The sequence below is a fragment of the Lynx rufus genome, unplaced genomic scaffold (genome assembly GCF_022079265.1).
Source record: "Lynx rufus isolate CCGP_SWC_20201006 ecotype Redwood Valley unplaced genomic scaffold, mLynRuf1.p SCAF_8, whole genome shotgun sequence".
Lineage (NCBI taxonomy): Eukaryota > Metazoa > Chordata > Mammalia > Carnivora > Felidae > Lynx > Lynx rufus.
The window spans coordinates 119,588,576-119,614,060 of NW_025814896.1; the positions used below are offsets into that span (position 1 = coordinate 119,588,576).

Consider the following 25,485-nt stretch of genomic DNA (forward strand, 5'->3'; position numbering starts at 1 on the left):
GGGGATTTTTTTTTTTTTTTAACGTTTATTTATTTTTGAGACAGAGGGAGACAGAGCATGAGCGGGGGAGGGGCAGAGAGAGAGGGAGACACAGAATCTGAAACAGGCTCCAGGCTCTGAGCCGGCAGCACAGAGCCCGACGCGGGGCTCGAACTCACGGACCGCGAGATCGTGACCTGAGCTGAAGTCTGACCGACTGAGCCACCCAGGCGCCCCTGTAGGGGATTTTTAAGACACAGACGGGGTTGAGCACTCTCCCGCTTTTGCATACGGTTTCCCAGGTCCCGTGCAGCCCAGACCCGGAGCCCGCATAGGGAACACCTCATCTAGCCTAATGTTCTTGCTTTTCAGGTTAGGAAGCCCAGGCCCAGAATGCAGGCGACTTGCCCAGGTCAGTAGTGACTTTGTGAGCTGTGTTTATTTATTACGTATTTATTTATTTGGATTCAGTTTTTATTAATTTAGTTTAAACCAGATTGTAATAAAACAACTCACCGGCCCTGTATATGCTTAATTTACATTTAAAACAATACAACCTGTGGGGGCACCTGGGTGGCTCAGTCGGTTGAGCATCTGAATCTTGATTTCAGCTCAGGTCATGATCCCAGGATCGTGGGACCAAGCCCTGCGTCGGGCTCCTGGCTGAGTGTGGAGCCGGCTTGGGATTCTCTCTCTCTCTCTCTCTCTCTCTCTGCCCCTCTTCCCCCTCAAGTTCTCCCTCTCTGTCTCTCAAATATATATATTTATTATATTTATATATAAATATATTTATTTTATCAAAATTTATTTTTATATATTTATATATTTTTAAATATAAATATAAATAAATTATATATATATATATAATATATATATATATTATATATATATATATACACAACCTGTGAACAGGCTAACTGAAAAAAGATTTGAAACATTTGGGAAAAATTGAACATGGGCTGGACAATGAGTTATTTCTAATTTTATTGGTTATATTAGTTTCTAATTGCTGCTGTAACCAATGACCATAATCATAGTGGTTTAAAACAATACAAATTTATCGTCTTACTGTTCTGGAAGTCAGAAGTCTGAAATTTAGTCACTGGACCAAAATCAAGAACTGTGTTCCTTCTGGAGGCTCTAAGGGAGAATCTGTTTCCTTGTCATTTCTAGCTCCTAGAGCCTGCCTGCTTTCCTTAGATCCTGGCCCTACGTCACTCTGACTTGTTTCTGTAATCACATCTCCTTCTCTGACCCTGACCCTCTTGCCTGAATGATCTAGGACACCCTCCCCACCACCATCTCAAAAGCCTTAATTTATTTTTTAAAATTTTTACTTATTTATTTTTTAAAGTAAGTTCTAGGCCCAACGCAGGGCTTGAACTCATGACCCCAAGATCGAGAATCACATGCTCCACCAACTGAGCCAGCCAGGTGCCCCTCAAAAGCCTTAATTCAATCACATCTGCAAAGTCCCTTTTGTCACATGAGAGAACATATTCACAGGTTTGGGCAGTTACGACATGAGCATCTTTAGGGGTCCATTTTTCTTCCTACCACATTTATGATAGAGGTGTCTGAATTACATTTCTGAAAAAAGTTCTTAGCAATTAGAGACCGGGTAGTCCCAGGTGAAATGATTTGCTTTAAAATGCTCTTGTTAGGGACTGAGTATTTATTCCTGCACCCCCAACCTTTCCATTCATTTGCTGAAGCCTTAATCCCCAATGTGATGGTATTTGGAGATGGGGCCTTTGGGAGATAATTAGGGTGATATTAGGTTAGAGGGTAGAGGCCTCATGATGGGTTAGTGGCCTCATAAGAAGACATTTCTCCTCATGCACACACCAAGGAGAGGCTATGTGAGGACACAGGGAGAGGGTGGCCATCTGCAAGCCAGAAAGAAAGTTCTTACGACGAAACAAACTGGCCAGCTCCTTGACTTTGGACTTCCCAGCCTCCAGAACTGTGTGAAATCGATTTCTGTTGTTTAAACTCCCCAGTCTACGGTATTTTGTTATGGCAGCCGGAGAAGACTGAGACAACTCTAGAACAAGGAGAAAAGAAAAAAAAAATCCCCCAAACCAAACAGGAAACAAGAATGGCAGAAATTGCTGGTTGTTGAAGCTAAGTTTTGGAGACGTGGGGCTCTTGTACTATTTGAAAGATTTTCTGCGCGTTTGAAATTTTCCACAGTAAAACAAATATGCAAGTTTTAAAAGAAATTTTAGAAGTTTTAATTGAAGTAGAGCTGACATATACTATTGTGTTAGTTTCAGGTGTACACCATAATCATTCAGTGATTACATACGTCACAAAACGCTCACCTCGGTAACTATAGTAACCACCCGTCACCATACCAAGTTATTACAGTATTATTGACTGTATTCTTTGCGCTGTACTTTTTATCTCTGTGACTTCATTACTTTACAACTGGAAGTTCATACCTCTGAATCTTCTTCACCTATGTTTTTTTAAAACTTTAAAAAATTTTATTTATTTTGAGAGAGAGAGAGTGCTAGTGGGGAAGGGGCAGAGAGAGGGGGAGAGAGAATCCCAAGCAGGCTCCATGCTCAGTGCAGAGCCTGACTTGGGGCTTGATCCCATGACCGTGAGATCACAACCTGAGCTGATATCAAGAGTCGGACACTTGGGGCATCTGGGTGGCTCAGTTGGCTAAGCGGCCGACTTCGGCTCAGGTCACGATCTCACAATTCGTGGGTTCAAGCCCCACGTTGGGCTCTGTGCTGACAGCTCAGAGCCTGGAGCCTGCTTCGGATTCTGTTTCTCCCTCTCTCTGCCCCACCCCTGCTCTTGCTCTGTCTCTCTCTCCTTCAAAAATAAATAAACATTAAAAAAAAAAAAGGGACACGTAACCAATTGAGCCACCCAGGGGGTCCTTAATCCTCTCCCCTCTGGCAACCACCAGTTTGTTCTCTGTATTTATGAGTCTTAAACATGTAATCTTTATGAAACTAAAACACAAATAGATACGTAAGTCAATGGAAAAGAATAGAATGTCCAGAAATACACCCAAATATTTGTAGGAATCTAGTAAATAAAAGTGTGGCATTTCAAATCAGTAGGGATATCTAAAAAGTATTGGGACAGTTGGTTAGATATGTGGGAAAAAATCTGGGTTCTTAACTCTTGCCTTATACCAAAATTAATTCTAATTTGATAAAAGATTTGATTAACTAGAAAAAAATTAAACCATAAGTTTGCTAGAAGTAAACATGTGAAGCCATTTAAAAAATTGTAACGGTGTTGGCGGGGAAAGGGCCTTTCTAAGTATGATACAAAACCTTGCCTGGAGGTAAAAAAAGCATAAATAAAATGAAAGATCGATGCCTCTGAAAAATATTTGCAACTCATGTCACAAAGGGCTAATTTCCTCGGCATGTAAAGAGGTCTCAGCAATCAGTGTGATAGGCATTTCTTCAAAGACAGTCTATAGATGGCTAATAAGAACAGGAAAAGGTGCTCAGCCATGCTTAGCCATTAAGGAAATGCAAATCAAAACCACAGTGAGGGCGCCTGGGTGGCTCAGTCGGTTAAGCGGTTAAACGGCTGACTCTTGGTTTTGGCTCAGGTCGTGACCTCACAGTTGAGGGATTGAGCCCCGCGGCAGCCTCTGTGCTGGGCTCCCTGCTGGATATGGAACCTGCTGAAGATTCTCTGTCTCTCCCTCTCCATCTGCCCCTCCCCCCCCACTCTAAAAAAAAAAAAAAGAGTGGAGCAGGGAGGGGAGATAACAAGTCCTGGAGAGGACTTGGAGAAACTGGGACCCTCATACATTGCTGGTGGGAATGTAAAATGGTACATCTGTTTTGGAAAACAGTTTGACTGTTCCTCAAAATGGTGAACATAAACATAGAGTTACCTTAAGACTAAGCAGTCCACTCTGAGGTATTTTTTAGGGGCGCCTGTGTGGCTCAGTAGGTTGGGCGGCCGACTTTGGCTCAGGTCATGATCTCTCGGTCCGTGAGTTCGAGCCCCGCGTCGGGCTCTGTGCTGACAGCTCAGAGCCTGGAGCCTGTTTCAGAATCTGTGTCTCCTTCTTGCTGACCCTCCCCTGTTCATGCTCTGTCTCTCTCTGTCTCAAAAATAAATAAAACGTTAAAAAATTTTTTTTTCAAAGAGAAATTAAAAGATACATCCACCTAGGGTGCCTGGGTGACTCAGTTAGTCTGGCAATCGACTGTTGATTTCAGCTCAGGTCATGATCCCAGGGTCGGGGGATCGAACCCCATATCGGGCTTGCACGGAGCATGGAGCCTCCTTGGGATTTTCTCTCTCTCTCTCTCTCTCTCTCTTTCTTTCTCCCGCCCTCTGCCCCTCTCCCATGCTTGCTCGATCTCTCTCTCTCCATTACCTCTTTCTCTCCCTAAGCAAACATATGTCCACTCCAAAACTGTTACAATAATGTTCATTATTTATAATAGTCACAAAGTGGAAACAACCCAAATGTTCATCAACCAAAGAAAGAGGAATACCAACTGAGGTGTATCCCTGCAATGGAATATCATTCAACAATAAAAGGGAATGAGTTTCTGACATCTGCTGCAACATGGGTGAACTTTGAAAACAATATGCTAAGTGAAAGAAGTCAGCCATATGATTCTATACGTGTGAACTAAACATCCAGCATAGGCAAAACTATGTCGAGAATAGATTAGTGGTTGCTTCAGTCCGGCAGGGGTGGTGAGGACTGGAGTTGGGGGGCAGGGACTAATAATGGGTACCCTGAGTTTCTTATTGTGAGGGAGACGAAATGTTCTAAAATCCAACGGTGGTGATGATTGCACAGCCTGCGAAGAGACTAAAACCCCTGAACTGTACAACTTTATATGTAGGTGAGCTTTGTGGGATGTGAATTGTTTCTTAATTAAGATGTCAACCAAAATTTAATACAAACAAGACCAGAAACAAAAAGGAAAATGGACGTGAACATAAGCAGACAATCCATGGAAAGGGAAGTGCCTCTTAGACCCATGAAAAGAGGTTCAACTTCACTCATAAGAAGAGAAATATAAATTAAAATGATAATGAGTACCATTTTCACCTATTTGGGAGACTTTTTTAAAATATTTTTTTAAGTTTATTTTTAATTATTTTGAGAAAGATATGGAGAGTGTGTTGGGGAGGGGCAGAGAGAGGGGGAGAGAGAGAATCCCAAACAGGCTCCACGCTGTAAGGGCAGAGACAGATGCGGGGCTCGAACTCATGAATTGTGAGATCATGACCTGAGCTGAAACCAAGAGCTGGATGCTTAACCGACTGAGCCACCTAAGCACATCTGGGAGAGTTTTTAAAAAAAAATGTTTATTTTTGAGAAAGGGTGCACATGCAGGGGTGGGGCAGAGAGAGAGGGGGACAGAGGATCCGAAGCAGGCTCCTTGCTGACAACAGAGAGCCCGATGTGGGGCTCAAACTCATGAACTGTGAGATCATGACCTGGCTGAAGTCGGGCTTAACTGACTGAGCTACCCAGCCACCCCATGGTTGGGAGATTTTAAGCAAAGTGTGACAATGTGAAATTTATTGGCCAGACTGTAGGGAAACACTTTCACACCAATGATGGAAATAAAGACACAGAACCTCTGAGGAAGGCTATTTGGTGACATCTATTACATTTATATAGGCACACCTGTGCCTGCACGGGACTGCCATGCACCTCTGAAGCCATCTGCCTCTAGGCTTGTCTTACATGAGAGGTCTTCGGTACTAAGCTCCTGTTATGCTGGGTTTTCTGGTGTATGAGACCAAAATGAGTCCTAACTGATAATCCCAGCAATGCTACTTCAAGGAACTTATTCTAAAAGTTGTCCCATATGTGTGTTATAGGAGCGGAGTGGAACCACCTCAATGTCCATCAAAAGGAAAGTAGTGGGATGCCTGGGTGGCTCAGTCAGTTAAGCGTCCGACTTCGGCTCAGGTCATGATCTCACAGTTCGTGAGTTCAAGCCCCGCATCGGGCTCTGTGCTGACAGCTCAGAGCCTGGAGCCTGCTTCTGAATCTGTGTCTCGTTTTCTCTCTGCCCCTCCCCCGCCCACACTCTGTCTCTGTCTCTCTCAAAAATAAATACACATGAAAACGTTTAAAAAGTTAATTAAGAAAGTAGTTAAATGAGTGGTGGCACCTTCGTACACCCTCCCCCAGAATGCAGCGTGGCTTTACGCGGGAACGAGGATGCTCTTTATGTGCCAGTGTTCGATGACCTCCAAGATGCCTTGTTAAGTGCTCTGTGTCGGAAGTGCGACCGTTTGTGTAAAGAGTGTTAAGAAATACAACCCTGTAAAAGATACAGGACAATTTGTGGACTGATGTGTAGAAACTGATAACACGGGATGCCCCTGTGGCTGGGGGGCTGGGGTAAAAGACTCACTTGTCACGACACACCCTTTTGGTACCTTTTGGATTTTATACCATGTACCTTTACCTATTCAAAAGTGGTAAGCAGAACAAAGGACGCAGCACCAGGAAGATGGTACACCCCGGGGATGGGACCGTTCCTTCACACTCGAAACTTCCAGGGGTGTCGGCTGCTTCCACGCCCACGGCTTCCCCAGAATACCAGGGGAGTTGGGAAGCACAGTCTTGCTGCCCGAGAGACTGGCTTCTAACTTGCTGTGTGCCTTTAGGCCGGTCACTTCCCCTCTCTGAACTTCAGCCGGACTACCTGACAGCTTACGGGCCTCCCAGATCCCGGGCTCCGCACTTGCCGGAGGGCCAATGTGAGGGTCACTGCACTGCCGCTAGATGGCGCGCTGCCCCTGCCGCTGAAAGAGATGCTGTGGCTGAGGCCCACCCAGCTTTTAAAACCAATTGAGTCACCTGAGGGACTTTTTACGTCAAAAAGCAACCTCCCCGTCTTGAGCATCGTGGGGTGAGTGATTCAGAGGGGTGCCGAATGACAAAACAGAGCGGCTGAAGGCTGAGGTGGAGAATACAGTCAAGTGGCCTCAACGTGACTGTATCCTCAGTCAAGGGGGGCAGGGGGGCCTGGCTTGAGAAGGTGGCGGGACCCCAGGGCTGGCTCAAGGTTTCAGGCTCCCTGTCAGTTCAGGGATGCCTTGGCCGGGGGGCAGGGAGCCTTGAAGGGCATGCGCTGTGGAATCAGGGGTGGGCGGTCTCCTGACCTTTCCGAGCCTGTGTTTCTCATCTGTGAAATGAGTGTAATAATCACAGCTACCCTACAGGGTTGATCTGACAAAGTGCTACGTGTGGTTCTCTTTCGTAGTCTCTACCCTTGACACATCAGAAGGGTCAGTAGGTATAGCTGTCATGTGGATAAAGAGTGGAGAGGCCGCTTTTACAGAGGACACCTTCTCCTGGGGATTGACATCCCCAGCCCCGAGCCCAGATGGGGCTCCTCAGAGAAAGGAGCTTCCCGGGTTTGAGGCAGCAGTCTTTCCGCACTATTTTGCAGAAGTTGCTAATCGTTGCTGGGCTCGGAAGGCATTCCCTAGCCATCTGATGTCGACGTTTCCCAGATTTTACTTTTTATGGGGACATGAGAGGAAAGTACTGCATATCTTCGCTTAAAAGCAGTTCTGTTTAAATGTTACAAAATGTAAACGCTATGGAATAAGAAGGGAGGATGGCCTTTTTAAGAAGTTTTTGGCCAAAGCCAGCATTTGAAACTGCTGGAAATCAGTAGGGCCGTTAATGTGTACTTTTTAGCGGCTCCGGGGGAAAAATGACCTTTTCTTTGCAGCAGAGATAGGCTTTAGCAGGGAGGGGGCAGGCAGAAAACGTGTCAGGGGATGACAGTCTTCTCCTGGCTGAAAAAGTGACCGTGTGGGAGGGGCGTTGGCAGTGCTGGCTCCCTGGCCCAGCGGAGCATCCCCCTGTGCGATGTGCCTGGAGGAAGGGACATCTTTTTTGCCGCACAAAGGGGCTCTTTGCTCAGCCCATGAGGTTGTCCCTCCCAGGAGGGGCTCCTTTTCAGTTCTACCAAAGGCGCATCCCTGCTTGCTTTAGCCTTCAGAGGGTAGAGTGGAAACTGGTTTTCCTTTCCCCAATGGAGAGAGGCCCAAAGAGCAGCAGATCTCAGACTTTTTTTCACTTTGTTTCTTCAAAACAGTGCTTCCAGAATGTTCCTGTTAGAATGTGGATACCCAGGTCGACTACCTGGAGAGTCTCAAGGGGTGGGTCTGGTGAGTTGGTCCTGGCAGGCCTTGGGCTGCCTTAGCCCTGTGTGATGATGGGAATCTTGCGCGAGCAAGTGGGCAGGGGCCAGGGGCCAGGGGACGGCACGGAATGATCCCAGAAGCAGGGGCTGGGGAGAGCCAGCTGAAGGGCCACAGAGGCCCAATCTCAGGGATGCTGGCTGAGCAGATGAAGTGGACCATTCCATCCCAAAGCGAAGAGCCACCCAGGAGCCCAGGCTGGGGGGAATGAGGGGCAGGGGAACACTGTATTTTCAGTCTGCGCTCTGCTCCTTCCCACCCTGTGACCGCGGGCAAGTTATTCAACCTCCCTGAGCCTTGGCGTCACCTGTAAAAGGGGGAGAGTGATTGCTGGCATCTGGTGGGTATTCAACAGTGACAGCTGTTCTCTTCCCTGTAATAGGTCCTTTTAACTTGGCCCATGGGTCCCTGGGGGCAGGCTCGTGTCTGCCTGTGCTGTGGGCACAGGGGATGGGGGGGGCAAGCCTGTGCTCCTCAAAACTCTGCCCATACCCACCCTTCCCCTTGCCAAGGCTCCCCTGGGCCAGCATGGCTGGCCTTCTCTGACTCTTAGTCTCTCAGTTCAGAGCAGCTGAAGGTGCAGACTCCCATGACCACCTCCTTGGTTAGTGCCTCAGTTTCCTGATGAGTGAAATGAGACAGGTTGAGGTGCCTTTGGGGTTCCTTCCAACTCTGGCCAAATTTGTACAATGATTAGTTCTGTGCTATGCTGAGGCAGGGAAAGGGGAGATCCACGCGGATACTTGACGACCCTGCTGTAGATGTGACCTGGGGCCCGCACTGACTCCTGACAGCCCTTAGTGCATCCTTGGTACGACGGGGCATTGTCTGGATACAGGGGTTAGATTTTTGGCCCTGGACTGACAGGAAGGAAGGGGACAAGGACTCTCCACGGTTGTGAAAGCCAGAGATGTCTTTCGGCTCGAGCCTGGCTCTGCCTCTTCCCTTGTATGACTTTGGACACGTTATTTCGGCTTCTTACATCGAGTCTCCCGATTCGCAAACGGAGGGGCAGAGTCAGGTGCTCCCTTGTCTGGCCTTTCCGTAATGGCAGACCCGCAAGGTTGGGACGGGTTGGTCCTAACCTGAATTGTCTGTAAGTTTCCCCATGAAGGTCCATCCAGCCCTCATTGTTTCCGGGCTTGGATGTGAAAGCTTCCTCTTCCTAGGTGTTCTAGCTGTGGGATTTTGGGCAAGTCCCCCGGACTAGCTGAAGTGTGGAGACTTCATCTGCAAGGTGGGCATGACTTCAGCCGCTTCATAGGTTGAGGGGGGGCAGATGAGGGGCTAAGTGTAAAGTGGGGGGGCCGGGGATAATGGATTACAAGGCCCATCTGAACACCTCAGAGCAGGATGGAGTGAAAGCGGCTGCTGGTCACTTGTCGATGCTGGAAGTGGGAATAGTAGGACAGCAGTGTGGTCCAGGCACACAGCCGGCCCCGGCCTCTTGGGAACCCGTTCAATTGCCCACCCCGACCCCTCGCTCGAAGCTGGCCCTGAGGGAGGTGTGTTCAGGGGAACTTGGCTTTCCTGAGTGTCTTCAGCTGTTGGGGGGTGGAGGAGCCAGGTGGACTTCGGGCACCTGCTCCTCGGGTCCTCAGCTCACTCCTGCAGGCCTCTGCCCCTCCTCCCTGCCCTGGAGGCAATGGCTGCCTCTGCCGCCGCCAGGGGTCTGATTTGTGGGCTGGAAGCTCCTGTGAAACGTGAGGCCAGGGAGAGCCAGCGAGGTTCCATCACAGGGTTTTAAAAATCTTCTCCCTTCCGGACTCTGCCGCGGGCCCTCCTTGGCCTCCCTGGCAGGGGGAGTAGCTCGTTCTTGGCTCTAGAAGCAGCAGCTGGGCATCCCAGGCCCTGCCAGCTCTTGGATCGCTGCGTGCTCCCCGCCGCTCCTCTGTCTAGGCTGTGTGGAGTGGGAGCCCCCCTCCTGGGGAGCTGGTGTTTCCATCAGCCTGCACTTTGCTGCCGGGCTCGTTTTCTGGAAACTCTAAATCATACGCATTGTTGCCCTGTTCTGAAGCTTCCCCTGGCTCCCCGTTGCCTGTGGGCTAAGATACCCACTCCCGGCTGGGTGGAGGCCTCCAAGATCTTTCTTCCATTCTCCTCCCCCTCCTGTCCTTCTTCCTTCCCTCCCTCTCACGCTTGCACACCATCGTTTGATGCCTGTGAGGCCCCAGCGACATAGCCACGGAGGCGACGGATACAGAGCTGGTCTTCTCAGCTCCACTCCCTTCCCTTCCCAAGGCAGCCTTCCCATTGTTCCAGATCCTTCCGAGAACATTCCTTTGCCTGAGCCCAGCTCAAGTTCCTATCGCTGAAACCACAGCAGAGTGAAGACAGCAAATGTACCCATCACCCCAGGCCTTCCCTGGGCTCCCTTTTTAATGCCCCTCCTGGTGCTACCCTCTCTCATAACCATTGATCTGCTCTCTGTCCCTCTGGATTAGTTTGCACTTTCCAGACCTTTATATGAGTGCAGTCGTACGATGTGGGCTCTTTCTGTCTGGTGATTTGTGACCCGTCCGTGCTGCACGTAGCGCTGGCCATCGCTCTGCGTTTCTGAGTAACGAGTTGTGCTCGGCCTGGGTATCGCGGTTGGTTTATCCAGTTACCCGCTGGTGGATGTTGGGGTTGTTTCCGGTGTTTGGCTATTACAAATGCAGCCCTGAGGGGTGTGTTGATGTGGAAGGAGCACTAGTCAGGGAGGCTGCAGGCCCCAGCTCTATCCCCCCACTCGCTGCCTGCACATCCCCTCTCCTGTCTGAGTTTCAGTAATGGCTTCTGCCACATAAAGAGGACGTGTGGTTCCTAAGGTCCCACCAACGCTGATAGTTGGCTGTCTTTACGTTTCTGCATTGTTGGAGCACTCCGTGGCCCCCCGCACACTGCTGGGCTCACGGCCAGTGAGGGCCTGGTCAGGACCTGGATGCTGCGGGCGCCTCGCCGCCTGGGCCTCACCTGGAGCCCCGAGGGGGGAACGTCCTGTTGCTCGGCAGCTCCAGGGGCTTAGGCTAAGGACTTTGGAGTTTGAGAGGACCCCTGACGCGTGCACGAGTCCCCTGCACTGCTGGCCCAGGCTCTGCTCGGGTACTCCCAGGGACAGGAGTGTCTGCCTCACGTGGCCGCCCCACCCACTGCCCCGCCCTCTGATCCCACCGGCTCCTGGGGACAGGTGGACGGGGTGGGGTGGAGCTGGGTCTGTCCCTGCTCTCTCTCCCCCTGGCTCGCTGGCCTCCCTCCCTGCTCCCAGCAGCCTCAGCAGCGCCCTACTTAGACCCCAGGGAGGGGTCTGCCCATCTGTTCACTGTGACGGGCTGGAGGGGGTGGGGTGGCAGCAGGCTTGTGTCGCGTGTGTGGTGCCAAATCTGGAAGATTAATCCCAAATCGCTCAGGACTCGGGAACAATGCAATGGTTTCCCTGCAGCCTGATGTCCCCCCGCAACTTGCTGCTCCCCCCCACTCCAGTGGGTCGGGAAGCGCTGTGCTCGGGCTCACCCTGCCTTCCAGAGGCTGCCGAAGCAGCACCTGGGTCCCCTGGGAGGGGAACCTGGGAAGGTGAAAAGACAAAGCGGCACAACCAGCCACGGGCTGTGGCGGCTGGGCGTGGAAGGTGGAGCCACACAATCTTGGGCTCAGACCCTGGTTCTGCCACTTACTGGTTGGTCGGGTGACCTTAGGCAAGTGATGTGAGAGCCCTGGCCTCCTCTCCTCACCCAGGTGGTGGAGACAATTGTGCCTACTTCCCCTGGGTTGTGATGAGGCTCTGCTAACACCTAGCCCAGCTCCTGACACACGCTTAATAAATATTCTTGGTCCCACCCACCTCAGCCCCGACTGACCTAAGGGCCTGGGATATCCGGCAGTTTCCTGTGGCAGATCTCAACTCTTGGGGCCACCTGATTGCTCTAGCGACTGCCCTCCCCTCAGGGACAGGCCAGGTGGCTGAGAGAGGGGCTGGGTCTGAGCTGGGAAGCGGGCAGGAAGGGCCGCGCTCCGCTCCGGAGCTGGGGCTCAGGTGTGGAGAAGGGGGTGAAAGCTGAGCCAGGCGAGGACGCGCTTGCTATTTTCAGCAAATTCAAATCCCCGGCCCAGGTCAATGACATCCGGGAACTCAGGAACGGAGCTGATGGGACTGGAGCCCAGCCACCTGTGAGCTTTGATTAAGCAGACAATTTTAGAGCATAGATAAAAGGAAGGGGGTAAGTAGATGGAGGCAATAACAGTTCACCGAGAACATGCGGGAATAAATGTCACCGTGAATTAAGGGCCCTCTGTTTTGTCCTGTCCTCGTTGATATTTTCATCAAAGGTTTGAATAATGGCACCGAAGACTGGATTATCAAATCTGTGGGTGATATGGAGCTGGGAGAGAGTGGGTATAGATTTAATAGTGGAACCTGGCTTCAACACCTGGAACGCCATCAAAAGCCTGGAACAAACCAGATAAGATCTAGCAGTGCTAAGTGGGTGAGATTGTGCACTGACATTAAAAAGAGCAACCACCGGGCTTCACGCAGGAGAGGCCTGGCTCGCCATGTACCTAACAGGCACTGACTTTTTCTCTGATTTGCTACCAGAATGCCCAGTCAAGGACAGAGTGATGTCCTCGGTCCTCCCTGGCTTGGATCAATAAGCAGGAAAGCAGGGAGAGGAGGGAGGATCACTTTAGCTGTGAGTTGTCAGCTTGGGGGAAGAATGCTGTGGTCCCCCTCCCCCAACCTGGCCAAGTGCGGCAGTGGGCTCCAGGGAGTTACTCATACAAATTACGCTACAGGGGGAGATGGCCTCTTCTTCCCAGGTTGGGCGTCTACGGCCGAAGTGAACTGCTGCTCTACCCTCTGCCTGTTTGAACAAGGGAGAGAATTCTGGGGAGTGGTGGCAAGGCTCACTGGGGGCCGTCTCACTATCTGGCATGGTTAGGATGTGTGACTATCCCTGTGGGTCACATAGACCCTGCGAGGTGGTGCGGTCACCTTGGGATTTTTACAGCGTTCCACAAGAGTGCTGGCTGTGGGGCCAGAGGTAGCTGGGAGGGGACCCCCCACCCCCCCAGCAAGGGCTGGAGCTGTGGGGACATTGGGTTGCCCCTCTGAGGAACAGAACGGTGAAGGGACTCGTCTATGCCTTCTGAAAATCCCACACAGGGCCCTGGAGGGCCAGCACTTAGAGCCGGGTCACAGGGCAGGCTTCCCTTGTCATTCAGCCCCCTTTGGCAGCCCGACTGTGGAACCGCCAGAAATAGAGGGTGGCAGTTGGGGGAGAAGAACGTGCCTCCTCCCCTTTCGAAGTCCTTCTGGAGCCGGGAGAATATTAGCATTAAAATGGATTTGAGATTAAGGTTGTTAACTGAGCTACACTGGACTGGACTTCCTTATACCCAAGAGTGACCACAAAGCTTTGGGATTGGCCCTGGCTGTTATTTAAGAGACAGGAACAGGGGAACTCAACCTAGTGTTGCTAAGGGCCACGAAGGGAGGGAAGACAAAGCCATTTCTTCCCCGTGGCCTGCCTGGTTCACACTGTGCAATAATCCTGTTGCAGGAGCCTGGGGGCCACGGGGCTTTCAGCTGCGCCAAGAAGGCGAAAATCCTATCCCCGCAGCACCCCTTCCCGCCTTCGGTGACACGAGTTACTGCTGTCGGCGGTTCCAGGGATCGCTCAACGTCACAGTGACAAGTAAGCTCTCCGTCTCCTCCTTCTGCCATCCTCACTGTGTCCGCGATGTCTTCTCTCCTGGTCACAAGGTGCCTGCCACTGTTCCGGGCATCGCACGTAGACCTGGCGAGGTCCGGTCCAAGTAGTGGTGTTTCCTCCACCGCGATTCCTTTTAGGAGGAGAAACGCCTTTCTACCCCCACAGACTTCCCCCAAAGAGACCCTTAACCAGACTTGAGCACACTCATAACTGATCCGATCTTCGGAAAGAATGCTGGAGGTCACCGTGATTGATTTAGTCTCTAGAACTGAGGTTGGGAAAGGGTGAGCACCTGAAGAGTGTCAGTCCTCTGCCATCGAGGCAGAAGGGCGCAGGGATGATTTTCGATTAGGTGACCGGTAGCACCTGCCACGGTGGCCCACACGACAAACTCCGGGGAAGGTTGGGTGGGCTGCAAGCTCTGTGTGAGCCTATGAGTCAGATGGACTCCTAGGCTGCTTTAATAAGAGAGTAGCATCCGGAGCAAGAGAGAGAGAGCGGTCATTGTGTCTCTGTGCTGGCTGGGCCACACACGGTGTGTCAAGTCCTAGGGGAAGAAGCAAGCAGAAGCTCTTACAGAGAAGGGAGTGGGATGGGTGGGTGTCTAGCACACCGTCATGGGAAGTAGGGCTGAAAGAACAGGGCGTTGAACCGGGAGAACACTGGGAGACACCTTTCCATATGGGGAGCCATCCTGAATCCTAGAGAGATGCCCACAACAGAGGGGATCACTTCATGTGGTTCTGGAGGGCACAGCCAGACCCGGAAGCAGTTCTTATCTCAATAGAAGGAAGACATTTATGGTCACTAGAGCTGCTGCTCAGTGAACGAAGGGGCTGCCTCAGAGGGTGAGGGTCCTGTAAATGGAGGCTCTATGACCTGCTGGGAAGCCACTGAGGCAGTTCTTGCTTTGGTAGGGAAGTTGGATTAGAGGCCTTCCAGGCATGGAGGTGCAGTGGAAAGGGCCTGAGCTTAGGAGTCAGAGGGTCCTGGATGGGCTTTGCCGCCTACTAGCTGTGTGACTTTGGGTAAATCACTTAACCTCTCTGAGTCTCACCTTTCTCATCTACCAAACTGAGGGCAACAGTACCTGCCTCACAGGGTGGTTGTAAGTTCTGTAAAGTCTGTGGCACATAGTAGATACTCAAGGATGAACGGACCCTTAATTCTTTGGGGTCTCCTTTACCTTTGGAGAGAAGCTGGCAAGGACACCCGCTGTACCATACCAAAAGTGTCCTTAGAGCTTTTTCTGCCCTGGATGAGGCAGATGGAGAGGGTTTTTTTTTTTTTTTTTTTAATGTTTATTTATTTTTGAGAGAGACAGAGACAGAATGTGAGTGGGTTAGGGGCAGAGAGAGAGAGGGAGACACAGAATCCGAAGCAGGCTCCAGGCTCTGAGCCGTCAGCACAGAGCCCGACGTGGGGCTCGAACTCACGAGCTGTGAGATCATGACCTGAGCCGAAGTCGGACACTGAACCGACTGAACCACCCAGGCGCCCCCGGAGAGTTTTTACTATGGAGGTGAGGACGGAGCACAGCAAAGCCCAGGTCAGGCTCCCGGCCCCAGCAGCCCCTGTGGTCTCCCCAGTTGGACCCGTGCACGCTGGAAGGCTAGGGCCTCTCCAACCCCGAGGATAATTCCAAAGCAGGCTCAGGGATGTGGGCTTTCTTCCTGCCACTCTGATCCGGTCGTCAGACCAGAATATTCTGTAACTGGGGACGACCTGGTTACATGCTCCCTCTTTAGGGAACCAGAACTGTGGAAGAGTGTTGTTTTGGGGAGTTGGTCTGGGTCGGAGGCATGACCTTTTCCCCAGAAACCTTTGGCCCTTTCATCTGAAGGGCAGGGGTTGTTGGCTGGATATTCTGCTTCCCTCGGTCCAAAGTCTAGGGCCGTGGGCAGTATCTGCCCAGGAAGTGGGTAAAGTGTTCGTGACCCCTTGTCTCCTTGTGCTAATGGGTTCCACGAACCATGTCCACCTGGGGGCTCCCCGACCCATGGAACAGCAACTGCGTGGGACGCTCTGGGGCTGAGCAGTAGCCCCTGCCCAGCACACCTGCTGCCAAGGAGATGCCCCAGTGGTCAGCTTGGCTCTCAGATACAGAGGTCAATGTGAAACAGTCCCAGCTTTCAGGACCTTGGGTCTTTCTGAGCTTTCGTTCTGACATCTGTAAAACGAGGATGTTAATCCTCACCTAAATCGCAGAGTCTTCCAATGATAGATGAAGAACGGAGTGAGAGAGCCTCGTAAATGGAAAATGCCAGAATGTGAATTCTTGGGAGTTCACGGCCAGAGGAGATCACTGAGGTCAGTTCCATCACAGCCCCTGGCCCAAGGGCTTGGCACCACACACACAGTCCTCCCCTGCAGCTGGGAGACGAAGGGGCAGGGGGGTGTCCTGGTGTCTCTCCAGATGTACATGTGGGAAATTTCCAGCATCAGAATGACTCAACCTCAGAGATTAGCGGCTTTCATCTGGGCCCTTACTCTGGGTGCGCGAGGAGGGGAAAGGAAAGTGAGCCCATTTGGATACTAATCCTGGCGACGTCATTATCTTGCTTCACGACCTTGAGCGTCTCACTTCCTCTCTGTGAGCCAAAATCTCATCCTCTGAAAAAGAGGAGCTGGGCCAGGGATCTAGGGGAGTGTGTGGGGGTGTGGGTGTGTTTCTTTGCAATCTTCCTAGGCAGTGCCTAAGGCTGTTGTTCCAGCATCGCTGCTACCCGGGCAAGAGGAGGGGACTGTATCCACTGTTCACTGTTTGTTTGGGGGTCTCTCGGGAAATGGAGTCTTTCAGCCTTCAAACCTGAACCCAGCTCTGAGAGTCAGAGATCCCCCCCCCGCCCCCCACCCCCCCGCCACTTTATGCTTCTCAGTGGAGACGGTGAGGTGTCCATTGGGTGGGGAGGCGGGGGCATGGCCAACATGGGTAGTTGGTCTTTCCTCTGGCAGCATGTCTGTCCTACAGAAGTCCTCCCCCAGCCCTGGCTTCCTGAGATAAGTTGTGGAGATGCCGGTGGGCTTGGCGGACGGGGCCATGCTGAGCCTGCAGAAAAGACTAGTCTTTGGTGGCCGAGTCTTTAGTGGGAGGTCCTCAGGGAGGACCCTCAGCTCCACCGGAATCTGCCGTCTTTGGAGGGTGACGTTTTTAGCTTCGTAGTATCCCCTCTCACCAAGGTTCTGAATTAGAAACGTGTCCCGAACAGCTCTGTGACTTCTGCCAAACCTTCACCGAAGCCGTGGACCACCCTGGGGAAAGGGCGCCGTGAGTGGGTGAGAGCACACGCTTGTGGACCGTGGGGCCTGGGCCCAGATCCCTGCTCTGCCACTCGTCCACTGCTCGATCTTGGCAAGTGAGTTGCTCACAAGCCTTGGTTTGAGCGGACGCATGATTGGGAATAACCTATGTATTTTGCAAAGGTCACGGCCTCACGCTGTAGAAGGGCTTATAAGCCAAACTCCTCTTGCAATTTATTGAGGAGGAAGGACCAGCCTCTCTCTTTAGGAGGCAGAGATGTCGCTAGGCCCGCATATCCCAAAACGTGCTCCGTGGAACACAGGGGGTGCGGAGATGTCGTGCAGAGGTTCTGGTGCCACCAACGAGTTTGGGCCGTGCTGGGTTAAGCCCAGGTAAACGGCTGTGTTTGCCGCAGGGCTTTTCCTAACCTTTACTAAGCCAAGGGGGCTCAGAAAGCTCCATGAGCGAGTGATGTGTGAGCGTTTCCTCAGATCCATTCGCCCACGGAACCCTTTTCCCACAAGGCACACCGTGGGACACGTTTGGGGAAGAGTTGTCATTGCCTGCCTCTTTCTGGGCTCCCAGGAAGATTCTGTCTCTATCTGAAGCTTACACTGAGTAACCACATCAGCGGAGCTCTTGGCATATTTATACCCCACATCCACTCTGCGGTGCTGGTTTTCTATTTTTGTTTTGCTGTACATATATTTTTTAGTGCAGGATGCCTCAGATGCGGTGGGAAGTGAGGAGGGTGGGGACGGCGTCCTGTGGAGATAGAGAGCCCACACTAGTTCCCCAGACAATTCTGGACCTTTAGGAGCTGGGGGCCGGGGCTGGGGTGTAGCTCATCACTACCATCATTCTGATCACCCCTCGAAAGACGGGGGTGCCTGCAGCCCCTTGGGGACTCCTTTGCGTTCTGATGATTTTGCCCCGGGCGAGGAAGGAAGGAGAGAAGGTATCAGCACGTATATGTCCTACAAGAACTGCTTCGGAAAGTAAGAGCAACCTCGTAGTGCTCACTGCTGACCTCAGAAATGACATCATTTCTGTTGTTGCATTGAGCTTTGCTAAGAAAGACAGAGACAGGTGGGCCATGGGCAGGAAGCCCTGGGTTTTGATGAGGTGGTCTTAGGTATGGGTGAGCCAACAGGAACTAAAGTCCAGTTCTGCCGTGGCCACCCTCAGAGCCGTGGGCCAGTGAGGGGCGTGTCCCAGGAGGCTGCCTGCAGCTGTGAGGAACAGCCAGGGGCACTGTCACGTGAAGACTGGCTGTGTCCTGCCTCCTGGGAGAGGGTGCAGGGATCACCACTTCTCTGAACTCTGAGCCCCCAATAAATGGGTCTCTCCCTGTATATTTCAAGCGACCCAAGTGGGTAGAGATGGGGGACTTGGAGAAGATGCCCCTAGCAACCCCCTCCCCCTTTATTTCCCTGGAGCATTTCAACGTGCAGGGAGAAAACCATTAGTGGGCAGAGAAATCAATCTAGTGGGTTGTGACCAGCATTTTATAACATGAGCTAGGAGAGGAAGTATTAGAATGCCTTGGCTACGGTCGGGGTTAAGTATTATCTCATGAAAGAGACATAGGCAGGGAGGAATGCAGATAGAAATGGGGTTGTGGTGGGCAAGGTTACTGTAGGTTGTACTCGGTGACGTCTGGAAGCCTCTGGCACCAGCTGGGAGCGTGCATCTGGGGCCCAGTCCCAGGATGAGTTGCCCCTCCACACCCAGAGAGAAATAATACCCTGAAGACGGGGGCTTGTGATGTGTCCCCTTCTGGTAAAGACAGTTTTGTGTCCATCAGACCACTGAGGCCAGGATCCCCACTGGGGAAGGGAACCCCCACTCTGGCAGACAGGGAGGTGTCACCATCAGCTGGGGTGTGTCCGGCTGGACTCTGCAGGCTGTGTGAGGAGGGGGAACGGGACTCGGTGTTCCCGGTTCCGGTTCTGATCTTGGGTCTGCCACTCGCTGTTGTGTGACTCGGGGCAAGCGGCCTGCCCTCTCTGGGCTTCGGTGTACTCACGTACGAGGGGAGCACTGGACCAGGTGATTTCTCTTCTAAAGTCTTATCTTGCTCTCATAGTCATTCCAGGATGACACCGAGACAATCTGGAGACCTTGGAGGAAATTACAAAAGGGACACCAGTGTTGCCCCCAGGCTTCTTCCTAAGACCCCGGACACAAAGGGTTCAGTCAGCTTGAGGTGCATCAGCTGGGTGTGTCTGTAGACCTCGGCGGGGAAACGGTTGTTCCCTGGCACGCCAAGGGTATACGATACAGAGGCGGCTGAGCCTGAGCCTGGTCTCCATGGACAGCATTTATTAGGCGCCATTCTCATTGTGAAGACAGATAGGCAGGAGGGGCTGAAGGGAGGCCGTGGCAGCTGCAGCCTTTAGGGTCCAGGGGCTGCCCGGGGTGGGGGTGTGGGCGCGGGGGCACCCACATGTATTGCATATTCTGTGGCAGTGTGCCCAGGCATAAGGCATTGGGGAAGCAGAAAGGCTGCCTGCAGTGGGGGAGCGGGTGAGGGGGGAAGCCACTCTGGCCTTCTAGTTCCCTGGGAAAGGCCCGCTGGAGGCCGAGCAGCCTGCCATGCTCTGCTCGAGACCATTTGGCCTCCTTCCTCGCCATCTCCCTGCAACTTTGGTTGTGGCTCCCTCGGGACTGACGGGACAGGACCCCTCGAGGGCAGGGTCACACGTGGGACAGAGGCAGCCAGCACTGTCCCCCAGCCCCACACATAAACACAGAGGTCACCCCTGGGTCCTGGGCCCTCTTCTTGGCACCTGGGCGGCGAGCTCCTCCATGCTGAGACAGGACTCACACACAGGCCAGACTTCTTCTCTCTTAGGGGTTCCCAGAGGCTGGGGCGCGGCTGAGGCTGACCACCCTGTGGGACCCCCACTCCAGCATCCCTGAATACCAGGGCTGGCCTTGCTCAGCAGGGTTAGGGAGCCGCCATGGCAACGACATAGGAGGGCAGTTCTGAGTGGGGAGACGCCCCTCACCCACCTCTGATGCTGTCCTGAGACACGGTACCAGCTCCAGCTGTGGAGTCTAGGGCGTCACCTCGGTCTGCTTGCTCTGCACCTGGGTTTCTGGGTTGCAGGTGGGGTAGGTAGTGGGCACACCAGGTCCAAACTCCCTACCTGAGAGGGGCGCTCCTTGCTGCAGCCTTAATTTGTCTCTAGCTACTTGGGACACAGGCACCAACACTGGCTGTGAGCCAGGGATAAGGTCCCAATTGGATATGCCCGACAGTTCTCTAGTTCATTCTGCCCGATTCCCAAACCCCTGGAGCCCTTGGCTCCTGCTCTTTTTTCCATGAGCCTCAGCCCTGCTTCCCTGTTTGTCCCCGGCCCTGCTTCCCTGTTTGTAAGCGGGCAGTCCGGACACTGAGGGGGTCCTACTCGGCCTCAGGGGTCCATTCAGAGCCCCTGCCTCCTGGCCAAGTGGAGTCGAGGCTGAGTCCCAGTGCTGGCTCACGCAGTGCCTGGGTGCACCGGGCAGGAGCTCTGCTTTCAACAGTGGGCAGGGTGGTCAGGAGGAAAGGGCACCAAAACTCAGAAGCAGCAGCCTGGGTTCTTGTTCGCCTGTGCCTTTTGCTGTCTGTGCCACCTTGGGCAAGTCACTTCACCTGTCTGGGCCTCAGTGTCCCCTGTAAAGTGAGGATGAGAACTCCTGCCTTGCTGACCTAACCGAGTACTGTGAGAATCAGATGAATGGGTAGTCAGGGCAGGGTTTCAGAGGCTGAAACTCATTCCACAGATGTAAGAGTTGGTCATTGTCAGCAGCAGCTGGGGACGGCAGGTACGAAGTTTTCTGTTTGATTCTAAGGGCAGTGTCGGAGGCTGGAGGCCAGTTAACTCTCACCTCCCCGTGGGCTGCCCTGCAGACCAGAGGGCCACAATCTCCCCCTCCCTCCTCTGTCCCTCCTGCAGCCTGCCTGTCCTTGCTTCAGTCTGCCTGCCTTCTGGGGACTAGCTTTAGGGACTGCTGGGTTTCCACTTTCTTCATAACTGCAAAGCCATGCAAAACAACACAAAAGGTAGTGGGAGGCTGGGAGACACAGCTGGGGATGAGGAAGGGGAGTGGGGCTGAGTGGGGGTGACCTGAACAAAGACACCCTGGCTTTTGGAGCCTGGGGAAGGTGGGAGACCTGGCAGGACAGAGGTATAAATAGAGATGCAAACTTACACAGAACACGAAGTTTCCTCCGGATGGAGGAGGGGGGGTGGGGGGTGGTCTGGGTACCAGCAGGGCCTCTGAGAACGGAGGGAGCTCCTTAGATTTCCAGAGGGATGGGAGGCTCCCAGCTTCTGCCTTCCCTCCCCCACCCCCCACCCCCCACATTTCACATTTCTCGGAATTTGCAGGGCGCGGATGTCCTGAAACATCCTCAGAGCCCGGGCTCCTGCCGGCTGGTGCGAGCAGGCACAGTCGGGAGATGGGGGGCGGGGGGAGGGGCGCGGCCGGAGGAGGGTGGTGAGGGGTGTGGGGAGGGTCCCATGGGGCCTCCTCACCCACCCCGGCTGCTCCTCCCGGCAGGAGCCCCTCCCTCCCCCGGCCCCGCAACCCCAGGCGCTCCAGGCCCCGCAGGGCGTTCACACGGAGCTCCTGCGCTTCATGAGGCCGCGGAAGGTGGACAGGCTGTGCAGGCCCGTGGACACCGAGCTGATGGCGGAGCGCTGCGCCCCGCTGCACAGGCAGCGGTGCGAGGGCGTGTCGCTGTAGCGGCCGCCCCCTCCCGGCGACGAGTGGCTCTGCTCGACGCACGTGTCGGACGTGGAGAGGTCCCGCGGGATGATCATGGGGATGGAGTACTGCAGCTTCTCGCGGCTCTTGTACCAGAGGCACGAGCACATGGACTGGAAGTGCAGCACCTCGGCGTAGACGTTGCGGAAGCCGCCGCCGCCCGCCGCCGCCGTGGACGAGGCGGTGTCCGTGGTGTGCGCGCTGCCGCCCGCGCCCCCGCCGCCCCCGCCGCCGCCGCCGCCGCCGCCGCCCCCGCCCGCCTGCCCGTTGCGCGTGAGCAGCGCGCGGTGCTCGGCGTCGCGCTTCTCGTCCTCGGCGTTCATGGTCATGAAGCGCAGCACCACGAGGTTGAGGAAGGCGCCGATGACCGTGAGGCCCGTGAGGATGTACACGAAGCTGAAGGCCACGTACTGCGGCTGCGTCTGCAGCGCCTGGTCCTTCTGCAGCGCCACGTAGTCGCCGAAGCCGATGGTGGTGAGCGTGATGAAGCAGTAGTAGTAAGCCTGGAAGAAGGTCCAGTGCTCGTAGTAGGAGAAGGCGGCGGCGCCGATGCACAGCGTGCTGATGCACGAGAAGAAGCCGATGAGCACCATGTTGGCCATGGACACGTCGGCGCGCCGCATGCCCAGCCCCCTCTTGGCGCGGTGCAGCAGGTACTTCACGAAGGTGTTGATGCGCTCGCCCAGGCTCTGGAACATGACGAGCGTGAGCGGGATGCCCAGCAGCGCGTAGAACATGCAGAACACCTTGCCGCCATCCGTGCTGGGTGCCGCGTGGCCATAGCCTGGGGGAAAGCCGGGGAAGAGGAGAGAAGGCACGCGCTGTGGGGCTGGACTTCCGGAAACCCTGACCCCTTTCCCCGAGATCTCTGCCCTCCACCTCCTCAACCTTGCCGATTCGGGCCTCTCCTTCCAACCGGAGAGAAGACAGCGCACGATTATGGGCACATCCTTGACCCCCGCACGCCATGCTAGTTCCTTGCTGATGCCCCTGGTTGACACCATAGGGTAGGGAGGAAGGAGGAAACAGGGAGGATTAAGCGCCTTTTCTGAGGTCACACCGTTTGGAAGTAGAGCAACCTTGCGTTTGAACCAGAGTCTGTTTGACTTCAAAGACCTAACCGTTTTCTAAACCTAAAGAAGGAGCTGATTCATAGTGCTGTGGGAACTTCGTCCAGAGGCAGCAGGGATAGTGTGAAGGGTACTGGTAGGTCATTTGGGAGACCTGGTTTCTAGTTCAGTGTCTGTCGGCTTTGGACCTGTTCCTTGTCCTCTCTGGGCCTCAGTTTCCTTGCCTGTAAGGGGTGGAGCTTGGCTAGCCTGTGATTCAGTGTGGAGGGAGGGACGCTGAGGCATGGTGGCTCCTTGATAACTTCCTTGCTGCCAGCCGAAGCTTATGAGGGGTAGTTGGCAACTGGGGCCATCCAATGTCCCTGAGGCAGCTGGCCTACCAGTGTCAGGGAGAAAGGGGACGGTGCCTGTCTGCCAGCTGGATGCATGGTGCTCCAGGGTCTCCATTAGCCCCCAGTCTGGTGCCCCGGCGTCATCCTCTGTGCCCAAAGTAGGGTCTGTCCTCATGGGGGGGGGGGAGTGGCATTGCCCTTGTTGAAGCAGGGCCCCTGCCTGTCCTTCCGTTGTTACTATCACCAGCCAGACAACCCCAACCCCCGTCTCCTCCACACAATGCCTGGCCCTCACAGAGCCAGGCGCCGGGAGCCGGGAAGAGGCAAAGTTTCCCTCTGAGCCAACCATCAAGTGGCCTTAAGTCAGGAGTTGTGTCTGAAGACCTGGAGAGGAAAGGACCCTGGATGGGAGTTCAGAAGCCCTAGGCACAAGTTCCGGCCCTGTCACTTGTGGCTATGTGACCTTAGGCAAATTACACCCCCTCTCTGAGCTGGTTTTCCTCATTTGTAAAATGAGGCCTGCCGGTCCTGGCCCTGCTTGTTTTCACTGGGCTGTTAAGATATTTATTACTTTTATTAATAGGATTATTATAATAAAATATTGCTGGCTGGCAGGATTTCCAGTTGTTCCTCCTTTCTAAGCCTTATCAAAACGTAACCCGATGCTGCTTCCTAACCGACTGAGCCATCCAGGTGCCCCAACCCAGTGCTGCTTCTTCCGTGCAGCTGTCCTGGGTTCCGCACTGGAAGTGACCTTCTGTGTTTTGAGTGACACTGAGAATGTTCAGCTTTGGACTCCAGGGCCACTATTACCACCCCTCCTGCCCTATCCCCCAGCGCCCCATACATACAGCTAAACGCTGGCTTGGGGTGGCAGGGTGGGCCCTGGCTGGACCTTGTCATGTTTCTCTCAAGCTTTCCCCTCCACATTGCCTGCCATGCCCAGGAAGTATGCTCAGAATATGTGCATGGCCAGGTAGGATACCATGTGCTTTGGTATCTGATATGAATTCAGATCTTCATACTCTTCCAAGGACTGCCTTTTTTTTTTTTTTTAAACCTCTGTGGGCCTTGGTTTCCACATGTGTAAAATGGGGCTGATAAGTAGAACCTGCCTCCCAGGGCTTTTCGGGAGAAATAAATGAGATAATGTGTATAATGCACTTAACCTAGAGTCTGGTACGTATCAAATGTTCAATAATGGCTCGCTATGATTACTAATGAGCGAGGTGCCAGATTTCCCTCACATTTCCAGGCCGGGGGGCAGCTCAGTTCCAGTAAAGCTGGCATCTCTGTTAGCCCAAGGCCATTTGAATCTTAAAGCTCAGGGAGATCTGGGGACAGCCGCTTGGAGTGTGTGGGGCTGTGGACTGCCCTTAGAATGGGCTCCCCTTCCCCTCCCCCCCGCCCCCTCCCCCCCAACCAAGACACCTAGCTGGTTGACTGTGTCACTCTGTGCCAGGGGCCTGGATAGCTGAGCTGTTGAGCTGCCATGCCCGGCCTGTCTGCGTCCCAGCAGGGTGAGAACAGATTGTGCCCGCCAGCTCGGCCACGGCAGCCAGACCACAACTCACCTCGACAGCTGGGCAGGCCCTGAGCCAGAACTGCTTCTTATCCTGTCCTTCCCTGTCCCCCAGGCCAGCGCCGCACTGGGCGTGGGGGAGGGCATGGCACCGCGGGTGGGGCTGGGCAGGGGTTAGGTAGCGTGGGCCCGGCCCCAGCCTGACGGCACGCTGGCTGTGTGACCTTGGGCACAGGCATTCCCCTCTCTGGACCTCTTTTGCCCTGTCTGCACTCTAGGGGTTTGAGCTACAGCTATTAATACCCAGCCTGGTTGCCCGACGCACCATGTTAGCTAGACACGTAAGTACTTCAGAACCTGTGGGGTTCGTGAAGGAGCAGGGGGGACGGGACCTCACAGGGAAAAGGCCGCCTGAGAGCGTGGTCCGGGGTGGGGGGGCAACCTGTGTGGGCTCAGCGAGAAGGACCCCCTGTCACTGCCACTGCCACCTCTCCCTGTGCTCGCTCAGAGGCTCTGACTTCAGGAAAACCCAGTGTCCACCGTAGCTGCGCACAAAGTCCCCTAGCTGCAGAGAGGCCCTCCCTGGTCTCAGTACAGCCCACGTGCCAGCAGACATGTGGCCGGCCACCTTCTTCCCCTGGGCCTGTCCGCACAGGGCATCCGCCCTGCCCCTGCCGACTCAGATCTATCTTGA

General features: G+C 53.8%; 1 protein-coding gene across 1 annotated transcript in view; it reads right to left on the reverse strand.

The window, feature by feature from the left end:
- Positions 1-21,716: 21,716 nt before the first annotated feature.
- KCNK3 (potassium two pore domain channel subfamily K member 3) overlaps positions 21,717-25,485 on the reverse strand; it is a 35,198-nt gene continuing 31,429 nt past the window's right edge. Inside the window, exon 2 of the mRNA XM_047067705.1 lies at positions 21,717-22,651. Within this exon, the coding sequence (XP_046923661.1) occupies positions 21,717-22,651 (935 nt within the window). The remainder of the gene's footprint in view (positions 22,652-25,485) is intronic.